Source organism: Aspergillus niger (assembly GCF_000002855.4).
Source record: "Aspergillus niger supercontig An10".
Lineage (NCBI taxonomy): Eukaryota > Fungi > Ascomycota > Eurotiomycetes > Eurotiales > Aspergillaceae > Aspergillus > Aspergillus niger.
The window spans coordinates 12,623-24,540 of NT_166537.1; the positions used below are offsets into that span (position 1 = coordinate 12,623).

General features: G+C 48.4%; 5 protein-coding genes across 5 annotated transcripts; 3 read left to right on the top strand and 2 right to left on the bottom strand.

Annotated features, from left to right (window-relative positions):
• Positions 1–665: 665 nt before the first annotated feature.
• An10g00080 (hypothetical protein) lies at positions 666–1,718 on the top strand (the record flags this gene model as incomplete). Its single annotated transcript, XM_059749924.1, has 4 exons — positions 666–875; positions 951–1,036; positions 1,080–1,265; positions 1,475–1,718. The coding sequence occupies 4 exons, from the start codon at positions 666–668 to the stop codon at positions 1,716–1,718; spliced, it is 726 nt and encodes a 241-aa protein (XP_059605843.1).
• Positions 1,719–2,742: 1,024 nt separating this feature from the next.
• An10g00090 (uncharacterized protein) lies at positions 2,743–3,446 on the top strand (the record flags this gene model as incomplete). Its single annotated transcript, XM_059749925.1, has 2 exons — positions 2,743–3,257; positions 3,377–3,446. The coding sequence occupies 2 exons, from the start codon at positions 2,743–2,745 to the stop codon at positions 3,444–3,446; spliced, it is 585 nt and encodes a 194-aa protein (XP_059605844.1).
• Positions 3,447–4,946: 1,500 nt separating this feature from the next.
• On the top strand, positions 4,947–7,756 carry An10g00100 (uncharacterized protein; the record flags this gene model as incomplete). Its single annotated transcript, XM_059749926.1, has 4 exons — positions 4,947–5,684; positions 5,762–6,957; positions 7,067–7,133; positions 7,253–7,756. 4 exons carry the CDS (start codon positions 4,947–4,949, stop codon positions 7,754–7,756), a joined length of 2,505 nt encoding a protein of 834 aa, XP_059605845.1.
• Positions 7,757–8,600: 844 nt separating this feature from the next.
• Positions 8,601–10,359, bottom strand: An10g00110 (uncharacterized protein; the record flags this gene model as incomplete). Its single annotated transcript, XM_001402368.3, has 3 exons — positions 8,601–10,047; positions 10,098–10,161; positions 10,257–10,359. The coding sequence occupies 3 exons, from the start codon at positions 10,357–10,359 to the stop codon at positions 8,601–8,603; spliced, it is 1,614 nt and encodes a 537-aa protein (XP_001402405.1).
• A 294-nt stretch (positions 10,360–10,653) lies between these two features.
• Positions 10,654–11,821, bottom strand: An10g00120 (uncharacterized protein; the record flags this gene model as incomplete). Its single annotated transcript, XM_001402369.3, has 2 exons — positions 10,654–11,708; positions 11,770–11,821. 2 exons carry the CDS (start codon positions 11,819–11,821, stop codon positions 10,654–10,656), a joined length of 1,107 nt encoding a protein of 368 aa, XP_001402406.3.
• Positions 11,822–11,918: the final 97 nt, after the last annotated feature.

Genomic DNA, 11,918 nt, shown 5'->3' on the forward strand with positions numbered 1-11,918 from the left:
TTTGTTACCACCAACAGCAGCTGTCCGCGCGAAAGACGAAATATGGACATTCTAAAGCCACTAGACTTCGATTTTGATTTTAGCCAGGATCAGAATACAGTCACCAATTATCAAAAGCTGTTTGGAGATATTATAGATCATAAGCACCTTATTACCCGACGCAAGAAGTATCAGAATAAAACTAGAAATATGGAGAAACTCAGATTAGATATACATAAAAAGATTCCTTTCGATTGCCTCTTCCACAGCCTCCCAGATATATACAAACTCCGTTATTTTTAGCAGGCTTATATATTAACCGACCAAAATCTAGAACCTGGCAAGATTTTAACCGTATGCCGTATAGAACATGTTTTCTACGACATGGATATTCATTCTTAAGACACCCGAAGTAGTAGAGTACTCTTTAGTTGATTTTATTAAATAATTCAAAGGCTAGACCAGGCCAAAAACTAAAAGACTTCTCAGAAAAAAAAGACTAGATAAAGTTCTCTTCATCAACAAGACATACTGGCTCCTGAATAGTATATTCTGAAAAGAGACCATGAAGCAGCAGGTAGACTGTTCAACAAGATATAATTCTTCAAGAGTCTGATCATTAGCCTGGCCTGGTATAACAAGAATATTAATCACCTGGTAGTATTTGCTATCCAGGAGTGACAGTTATGGACGACAGCGACCGTCCCGAATTTCCCAGCTTCCCCATACTATCATGCCAGCAACAGCTAGACAGACCCCCGCGGCACCCTCTCTCACAGCTACCTCTTGGGCGAAGAAACAAGACTAAGCTGACAACATCACCAGACACTAACCTCAATACTACTTCAAGAGAGGCCGATCTAAATGGGTCTCATGATCCAGGGGTATCTAACAAGGTCTGGAACAAACTGCAAGCTGATCGAAAATAACACTAGACGCGAGACATTCATGATATGGGGATCATTTGTGAGGGAAAGGCTTTGAGAAAGAATCTGGACAGTCGCTCAAAGAGGCCTGTTGATAACGAGCGATGGCAATATGAGGAGGATCTTAGGAGGTTTGCTTGAAAGAGAATTGAGATCGGGGAGTGAAAGAAGCAGGAAGAAGAGGCTCGAAGGGAATTGCGGGAAATGGGTGTCTCTCCTGTGGGATATCGGTGAATTCGACAGGTGGCCGGCTACCGGTGTGCGGGTGGGAGTCATATTTCTTCATCGAAGTAGGGCTTGTGATTGCCACACGGATCTCCTTGCAGTCTGTCGTTTAGGTTACCAAGCTTTACACTCAAGGTAAATGCCATTGTCTGATGAGGCTTTTCTTAGATACACTATGTTTGTGCTGTTCCCAGATACTTCTTCAATGGCCTCATCATCTTGAAGACCCGAAGATAGAAGAGATGCGAGAACAGATCTGATTCCCCGATTGTGTCTTCCCAGTGTATCTCCCGCGTCTGATTTAAGTGTGAACTCACCAGGATATCGGAATAGCTGCTCTGAAGCCCAGATGCAATGCCGCAGCGCTTCCTTTGCGCATTTGGGGTTTACATGCTGGCCAATTCAACTGTTGAGGATGCTATTCTCGACAGACTCGTAGGGAGTGCGCAAATAGCCATCGTGACCTGGAACGTTGCTCGCGTGTGTGGGCGCATATGTAATTACCTGATAACTTGTCGAGTCAGTAAAGGACTCGAAGCTCCTGCAAGAATATATATTCAGATCAAAGGTTTTGTGATACTGACTTGAAAGATCAAGACTACTATCTAATAAGCTTCTGCAATAATAGATAAAACAAATAAGCATTGCTATAACATTCAAACCACTACACTTATGATCACCGTAGAGAGGCACACTGATTTAGGAGAATAAAGAAATCTTAGCTAGTAATTCAAAGCAGCTCTATTGATAACAGACTAATTTCTGTGTTGCAGAGCATGTAGATGTGGTAGTAATATAAGTTACTTTCTGTACCACTCGTGATCTCGGACATTTAAGAAAATAGTATAATACTGCGCATGTAGCTCCTGGCTGGCGGTTTGCCAAATGTCGAGCTAGAGTTCGTATTGAATTGTCGAGGGGAGCCTCTTTGAAGCGCCTGTTGCAGCGGTCGGAGGTGTTGCACGTGGTATCCGCAACCGACCAGGTGGGGCGGGATGAGACTGAATGAATGGATGTACTCCAACACGTAGCTGTACTCCAATTGTTAGCTATACCACACCTACCCCAATAGCATAAAGTCATGATGTAAACTGTGCTACCATTACTGTTATATCTTAGGAAAAGCTCTTGCTTGACCCCGTTTTATCAGTATAAAGCCATAGTTAAAAGACAATACTACTACATCATGGTGGTTCTTTAGTGCAGGACTATACACACTCCTACAGCATGGAGTCGTGATGAAAATTGGTGCTACCATTGTTAATGACACCCAAATAAAAGATTTATTTAATCAATTCTGATAGTATACAATCCTGGCTAGAATGAAATACTACTACATCATCATGATACTCTAAAGCTATACCGCTCCTACCCCAACAGCGTGGAGTCATGATGAAAACAGCTGCTATGATTACTACGACGCCGAGGTATTAGGTCTGCTGGTGGCCAGCCTTTGATATATAACTATCGTTCACGATTGAAACAAAGCCCCGAGGTAATCGTACCAGTCTATTAACACGATTTAGTCTCCGCTGCTCTATACTCCATAGCGAGCTCCCTTCTGAAGGTCCAAACTCCAGTCTCTTACTCATTGGCTTCACACTCCATCATCATGTCCTCAGGCAATCTTCTCGGAAACCTCAACCAGGTATGCATTGCTACACCAAACTTTCACGAAACCCTCGACAGATTAGGCAAGGTCGGCATGGGTCCTTTCCAAGTATACCACTTCAATTCCGAAACTGTTTCGGATCAGAAATACTACGATGAGGAAGGACCGGATCTATATGAAATTGATGTCGCCTTCGCGTATAATTCCGATTCAAAGGCGCCGGTCATTGAGGTTATGAGCCCCATTAAAGGAAAGTCAGCTCTCAAGGATCGTTTGGACGAGGATGGCAACAAAGCAGAAGTGCAGAGCATTGCTTTCACTATGGATACCCTATCAATGGACGAACGGATAGAGGAGATGAGGAAGAGAGGCTTCAGGCCGTCTACTCAGGGTTACTTCTTGGGCAAAAGAGGGGGAACAAAATTTTGTTTCTTTGATACTGATGAAAAGGGCATCCCAACTTGCTTCGAGACCATTGAATGGTCAAGTGATTGGGTAGCGCCTGACTGTGACTGGTATCCAAGTCCGCCGGCCTGAAAATTCGAAAACTGGTGTCCTAAGACTACCATGACAAGGACAGATGCCATATCTTGTATATGTCATGTTATATTTTACTGTGTAAAGATCTCTGTAGGTTTCTCCCCTCCGGGGTTTTCCTACAGACTTTTACACCTACACAAAAGTCATCTCAAGATAGGGTGTAAAAGATAGAATTATGATCTTATCTTGAAGCTTACATGAGAGTGAACCGCCTCCATTTAGTCAGTAAATACCATGGCTCGCTGTGGAAATACCCTCGGCCCTCAGTGAATGGGTAAGGGCTAAGGCAGAGCTGCATTCGAGGATAACACCCAGTAGTAAGGTGAATCTCTTTGAACCTGATCTGGTGACAGTTGAGTTTCTCGCACAAACCATACAGCACCAGCCATACCAGACTATAGAAGGTGTTTGTATAGCTAGTAAACGATTACCGCATTCCACAGACTTGATTTGTATAAGAAAATAGCGGGAAAAAAAAGAAGATAATTTAATCTTTTTCATTCTGATATTAGCTTGATACTTTGATTTATTTCCTTTTCCGTGTGTACTTTTTCCGTGTGTAGCGAGTCCTTATCTGAAGCGGAACAATTGGCCGCCTGCCTCGTGCCTACAGCATGGAATGATAATACTACTTACCCGACCGGGAAAAAAACCAGTTCCGGACTAGTAGTCACACAGTCATATAAATATGAAGAGGTACATACAGCCGAGCAACAGGAAATATTATGTTAAAGTTTACTTATTTAACCCCCTGAGGGCCGTATATTTGCTGCCAAACTACTAGTACTGCTTGTTACAGTTCCCGATCGACAAGGAAAGAGATTTATTGTTAGTGTTACTTTTGTATCGACTCATATTTCAGAGGTGGACACCAAACTTCCTCTTTGTACGAGGCATTTAGCCCTATAAAGCAATGATGTACTCTGTACTATGAGAAGAGAACTACTAGCCTGGGCTGAGCAGGATCAATGAATGAATGCCATTACATCTTATCGGGGAATGGATGGCATACAGAGGGCCAAATAAGATGCTGTGGGGCAAATGTCAATCTTCGTGTGGGCGATTACGTCTAATAGTAATAGAAGCTGCAAAGGGGGAATAAACTAAGATAAGGAAGACCCATAATTGGCGGGAACTCCGAGGGCAACACTAGCCTCGGACAAACTCGCTCGCCGCGCTGCAACTTGATTTAGTTAATCCGATCCCGTAAGTTGCTTACTCCTTGGGACGCGACAGCCTGGACCCTCGAAATATCAAGACCTTGGACCAATGCAGCAGCGACCGCCGGGGCCTGGATCGACAACGTGCAGTTCATCATCACCTCGACTTCTGCCGCACGCTGCTTGCTTACTTAGTTTCACCGCACTATCCCATCACCTGTCCAAGTGGCAACTTGGACAAGGCAGCGGTCCCTGCCTTGCCACAAGGCGGGTGGGGCTGGCTGTAGAGCAATCCTAGTTATTATCGACTACGGGAAACCCACACTTTTTATATCTATCCTAGTAGATAGTGACGGTGGCAGTAGTTTATGTGTTTCCTACTGCCATCACCACTATCTACTCCATCATACTGGTAGTCCTACTCTTTATCGTATAGGTACTAAATATCTCGCTACTTTTAACACCACCCTTCCATCTATTTACTAGTGAGACACTTGTGCTACAATGCCACCCCCATCTGAGCCTCGCCAGATTAAAAGGCCCCGATTATCGCTGAGTTGCATTGTCTGCCGCCGTCGCAAAGTTCGCTGCGGCCGCGAACACCCGGAATGCGCCAACTGTGTCCGGATGAAGGAGAATTGTGTCTATAAGACAATGGTCCGCGATGAGTTTACCGGCCGCGTACGCCAAGTATCTCCTCCTCCTGTGCCTCAGGGTGATAACCCCAATGGACCGGAGTTTTGTGCCAACCGTTCGGAGGAGCGTACAGGAGGGTTTACTTGGTCGCACTGGATGTCACAAGGCTCTGGCAATGTATTAAATCTCAGCGATGAGGCTCCCCTTCCGCGTCCGACCATTTCTCCTGCTTCTGCTCCTCCTCCTCAGAGACGCTCTACCCAAGCCGAATGCGACACTAGCTCTGTTCCTCATCCCCACCATTCTTCCACTATACTCACTCCGGCGCCATCAAGCCATCCGCAGGTGGATTTGGTATATCCGACAGTACCTTCCTGGGAAGAGGCCATCCAGCTACCCGATAACCATCACGCATCCTCTCGGGCAGGAACAAGCAGGACGTCGAGTGTCTCCCAGGATGCCTCCCCAGCGGTCTCAGAATCAGCCAGAGCGCCTTCTACATCTACAAGTTACAGTGGTCTACTTAGTCCTGATTATCTGAGTGTACGACGGGGCGCACGTGTGCGGTATATTGGTCAAGCGTTTTGGGGCTTTGTGGCCGGGAAAGTCAGTGCTGCCCAACCATGTAAGCGCAGTTCCCGCGGATACGCATGAGCTAACCTGGATTGTTGGGCAACCGGCAGGAAACCCTGGGCGATGATTTCTTCGACTGCAACCGTGATGCCTCAACGGAACAGCCTCTGACACATATATCCTCTTTGGGAATGTTCAATCTATTGCGGTCCCTACCTACCAAGCCCGTGAGCGATGCCCTCCTCGATGCCTTCTTCTTCGCGGTGTGGCCGCTTTCTCCTCTGGTGCATGGCCCGACTCTACGGGCGGACTACGATAATTTTTGGGAATGGTGTCGCAACAGCGATAGAGCGTTACCCCCAGAAAAGGTCCGCGATGACCCAACTTTTCTCTGCCTTCTCTTTGCCATCCTGTATTGTGGCGCATCCGCTGCACCACCGACCAGCTGGGCATGCACCAATCTGCAGAGCCTGCGGAAGGAAACGACCATCAAGCACTTGAAGTCGGCCTATACGACAAGTCTGTCTCTATGCCAGCATCTCGAACACCCGACATTGAACACGCTAGTGTCTACATTGCTGACTGCACCGTTCTTGGACAGCCATGTTGCGCCGATGCGCAATGTGGTCTCCGTCAGCACAACAGTCCGCATCGCCCAGAGTATGGGATTGCATCGAGAAGGGAGTTGGTCATCTTCATTGAGCCAGGTAGATCGGGAAATTCGTCGCCGGGCCTGGTGGTACATCATTGGGCTTGACGTACAGTCCAGCATCTCCACAGGCCTACCCCCATGCTGTGCTACCGAGGCGCTAGATATCGTCAGCATGATAGCTGATACACGCGATGAAGATATCGGGGACCTTTCTAATCATCGTTCCCGGGAACCAGTCCCTCGTCCTTCGGAGCAGTCCTTAGCCGTGATACTCGCCATAGCGCGCTCTGAAACGGCGCGTCTGCAATCAAAGATCGTGTCGCGCCTGCAAAATGGAAGACGTCTAGCTCAGACTGAACTTACTGATCTTGTGACGTCGGCGAAAAAGCTGCAACAGAAGCTTGATACCTTGATTGCCCGTGTCCCTTCACAAGGGATTCCTGAAAAAGGATTTATCCCCTCTCGCTTAGCCAAAGCATCTCCAGTCACTCATCCAGCACTTTATAAGGATGATGGCACTCATCCAACTGTTTTCTCCACTTGGACAAGAATTATGTTGGTCCTTCTCAAATTCGAGGTAGCTGTTATTCTACAAAAGCCATTCTTACCTGCCCCGGACAGTGCAGATCCGCATTCATGCAGGGCATGGACCAGGTATGGTTCCCCTGACAACCTTACGATCTGCTACGACACTCTTATTGACAAAAGTTGAACCTCTAGCGTGGCACATCTCTGCGTGAGCTACTTGCGTATATTCCTCCAGCTCTATCAAACCCCTGCCTTCTCCCCCTACGTATGGTTTTGTTACCGACACTACGGACCTCTTCAATGTGTGTTTCTTATCCTCGTGTACCTCCATACCTTCCCGGAATCAGGTGACATCGTGCTGGCTCGATATTGCATCGATGAAATCATCGACCACACTGTATCCCATTACCAAGTCCCGCAGGATTCATTCGGAGCAACTCGTGCAGACAATCCGGAATCCGATGAAGGCTCAACGGAGGACCGAATACCCCTGGCTATTCAGGTTCTTGTTGACCTCCACAACCGACTGCAATCGCACCCGAGGTCTGATAACCAAACGACTGACAGGTTGGATGAAAATGAATATCAGTTCTCCCCATACTCCCTCGAACTTGGAATTCAGGGTACTGAGGAGGACACAATAGACAAGAGCATCTTCTCCTTGCCGTCTTTGTCATCTTCGTCATCCAGAACCCACATCCACCGCAATCAAGAGGCCCCTTCTACGACTACTGCACCCCAAATGCCTTCTGGCACCAAACATGGACCACCGAGTAGCGTGTTTGTCGCAGACAGCGACGGTGGCTCGGACCTGGACATTCTTGCCAGTCTCTCTGATTTTGAGACGTGGTCATCCTCGTTGGTTGTCGACCCAAGTGATATTCTGGCACACCCTACTTCGATGGCACCACACCATCCCGTGTGATGGGCATTGGAAGTATCTCACAGTCCGCCCACTTTGGACAAAGCAAACATGCTTAGATGACATGCGACACCATAATGATGAACTTAGGATAATACACGACCCGACTTAGTGTATGCATCGTTAATTTCTTGTATTCCCTTTGCTAGCACGGTCAAGCTGAAATCTTAACAGCGAATAGAATTGAGGGACAGAAATCAGCAAGTCAATGTTCCGCTGGCACCCACCGTATTAGGGTCGTATTGATTTAGCGCAACTTTGTTTAGAGGAATAATTTCAGACAATATTGAACGCCAAGATAATCAAGCTAACATTTGAGGACATTGGCAATTCCCGCCTTAAAGGATGCCGTGCCGACACGGCGATGAGAGGTCCGATTACCATTTGCTTGACGGAGACTGGATCCGTGCTGCAAGTCCGAAGTCCGGGCCGTGTTATCTGCTAGGAAGAAAGAAAAAAATAAAAGGGCTATTGACTCCCTGCATATGTCAGCACTAGTCATTGTAGATCATACACACGAACAAACAATCCTACCACCTAATGGACCGATCGGTGTTTTCCAAAGATACGACAGCAAAAGAAATTTCAACACAACTACCGGAACGCTATATCTTGATAAGAGCCTTCAGATTGTTCTATCGAATGCCTGCTTACGCACCACGTCGGGCTAGACTTTCTCTTCCTAAGATCTTCTCAACCGGTACTTTGGGCATCAGCTAGGCAACCCGTACTTCACCAAAAGCCCCACCGAGAAAAAGCAAAATTACTAGTCCTCTTATTAGCCGAACAAAAGCAAACCACCCGAAGCCACCTCAGTCGATGCTCGGGCGAGTGTAGTGCGAAGCGCCTATGGCATCGCATACTGAGAAAGAACTTCTGATTCGGCCCGGGAAAATTCTCGGAGGATCGTCTCCGCATGAGCGGGGGATCGTGGCGTGACCTTGCATTGGTATGGTCGCGGACAGACTAAGAAGCCCTCGGTGTAGCCGGTGACCGGGTCGGTATCGATTCGGATGGGATTGCCATTTTCATCGCGCGCCGGCTCAAAGTTAAATGCCCAGAGAAGTTTTGCAGCGCCCAGGAACATGCTGCGCTCGGACAGATGAATCCCAGGACACAGGCGTCGTCCGGCACCGTAGATGTAATGATCACGCTGCATGTAGTCGGGCGATGCGGCATAGTCGAACGCCAGCTTATGTCGGCCTTCGAATCGCGAGGGGTCGAACTGGTCGGGGTTCGGAAAGATGTTTTCGTCATGATGTAGGCCCCAGACATTCAGGAAGACGGTGGTTCCCTTGGGGAGGAAATAGCCATTCACCCAGTCATCCTTGTTGAGGGCGTGTGGAAAGGCCAAGGGTGTAACTGGCCGCCAGCGCATTGTTTCTTTAACGATCATGTTGATATAAGGCAGACGAGGAAAGTCCTCCCACGTTGGAGATCGGTTTTCTCCACAAACAGCATCGATTTCAGCTCGTGCTCGCTGTTGAATCTCGGGATGGAGGGCCAACGCTTGGATCATAACCAGAAGCATTGTGGAACCCGTATCTGATCCTCCCTCCATCATAACCCCACCCAAGAAGTCAACCTGGTTATCTGTGAGACCAAGCTTCTCCTGAAGATCAAGCACGTCATCGAGGAAGGTCCGGGCGCGGGACTGGGAGGTGCTCTCTGCCTTACGACGTGCCTCGATGGCCCGTCGGTGGAATGAACTATACAGGCGCTTCATACCACGGGCCACAGTCTGTGAGCGATCCACCCAGTGGCCCAGCCACTGCTGTGGCACCCAATGCAGCCACGGAAAGATATCCACGGGTGGGGTGGCACCGGTCTCCATGATCTGGGACCAAATCTCCATTATTTCATACAATTCCTGCATATGTGGGGTGTCCCATGACGGAGTGCGTATACCGAACAGCAAGCTCATGATGATGCTATTAGTTGTGCGCTTGGTGTGCAGCATATGTTTCTCGGGATGAAGGAGGAAGTCGCGCATCATCTGCGTATGCTCAGCCTCGAGCAGGCGGACATGTGTTTTTTCACACATGGAGGCCATGAAATGCTGGTTGATGGCTTTGCGAAACAGTCGCCAATTGTCGCTATAGTCCATGACCAGGAGATGGTCTCCCCGTGTGATGATGTTCTGCCCCACATATGAGGTCGGACGTGAGCTGTACAGCGCGCTCCGTTTGTCGAACAGCTCCTTGACCAGAGCGCGGTCCGTAACCACCGCGGCGGTCGCTGGTCCAATACGGAAGCTGTAGAGACCTCCGTAGGTTCTGGCCCATTCGGTGAATCTATTTCCCGTTAGATACTGCTTTTGCTTTTTCTCGGAATGGATACGTACTTTTGATGCGCCCGAACTTTGGGTAATTGGAGAATATTACCTATCAACGGGGCACCCGGGGGGCCTATCTCACATTAGCCTCTCGTACATGTCCGTTCCATCATCTAATTGGGGTATGATGAAAGATAATAGAAAGGTATCGCATATAGCAGTACATACCAGGCGGTAGTTTTCGCTGCAATCTCCAACTATTGAAGGCGGCGCGGAGAATTACCAGCAAAAGCCCACATGCAGCTAACGCAGTCAGATGAACAAGCGCCATCCTGCCGAATAAACACGAATGCCTGATTCAACAAGTTTCACTGTCTGATCATCACTGCTGAAGCGAAATGACAGGGGTAAATATAAGGGGGTGTGAGCGATCATCAATTTTACTACCACGCCATCAATCGGCCGAATAAAAAATAAGAAAAGAAGAGGAAAAAGGAAAAGGAAAAAGAAAAAAAGAAGAAAGAAAGCAGAGAAAAAAGAGGAATGAAAGAAGAAAACGATGCAGAGGCTGGAAAAGCAAAATCAAAAGATAAACCCAAGCGAAGAGACAAGGTTTAGATTCTAACTAGGTACTATAAGTATGAACACGAGACTGCAGTACGGAATAGAGAGCTGATAAACCAACAGGAAGCAATAAGCAGGCGGAAAACGCGCCCCAATTATTGGTCTTTCCGACACGTAAGTCTGCAGGCATCTGGAATCGCGGAAACAACTTCACGGCCGAATCTCTGGCAATTGCCTTTTCCACCTCCTCGCCCTGGACCGAGAACCCTTCCATCATCCGCACATATTTGTTGATCGTACTTACCGGTGCATAGGGGAAGTCACTGCCATAGAAGACATGCCCCCCCTTTGCAAATCCATTCCTCCCCACCAGTAACTGCATATTTTCTTCGTTGCCAGACAACGCCAGATCAAAATAGAAGCTCCGTGCCTGCTCTAGGAAGTCTTCTGGGCTAATGCTGGTCAATTTGGCATCGTAAAGAAGATGTGCTGCGCGTGTCGCAAGGATAGGCAATGTGCCACCGCCATGGGAAAGGATGATCTTGACATCCGGGTTGCGGGAGATAGTGCCAGACGTAATCAGATCGACAGCCGTCCTGCACGTCTCATGCGGGTAGTCAATAATCGGCTGGGGAAGCGCAGGATTGACGAGGATCGACCGGTTCCGAGCGTCCGCCGCCGTATTCGTCGGATGGATGAACACGACGGCCTTGCGGCGGTTCAGTTCCTCCCATAGAGGCGCAAAGGCGTCATGCCCAAGATAGCCGGTTCCAGTATAGCGGGTGTATAGCGTGATCCCATCTGCATGTAGGGTCTCTAGCGCGTAGATCGCCTCCTCGATAGCAGCGGGGATGGTGTCGGGGGTCAGATGGGGTAGACTCGCGAAGAAGCCGAAACGGGTCGGACTTTCATTGTGCAACTTCGCTGCGTAAAGATTAATCTCTCGGGCGAGGGTGGCCGAAGCTCCAGGTGAGTGGGCCAGGATGGAAGTGCCCGGCGCAGTCAGGGAAAGGATGGCCGTTCGGGTGTTGTGGGAGTCCATCAGCGAGATACTGGATTCCGGCGTCCATTGGGGAAGATGCCACCCCGAGGGATCTCCTCCAGTGGTCTTGAATGCTGTTTGGGAAAGGTGAAGTGAGTCAAAGCACAGTAGTGGTTAATGGAGGCCAATGCTCACCCTCAACATAAGCGGGGGGGATGAAGTGGTGGTGGACGTCGATACGTTCCATCGCGAACGTTTGATTGGTGATGGATGGGCTGCTGGCTCGAGTAAGATGCAGATGGTTCTGTGTCTGTTATATACAATAGTTAGAATAGGCGAGTATG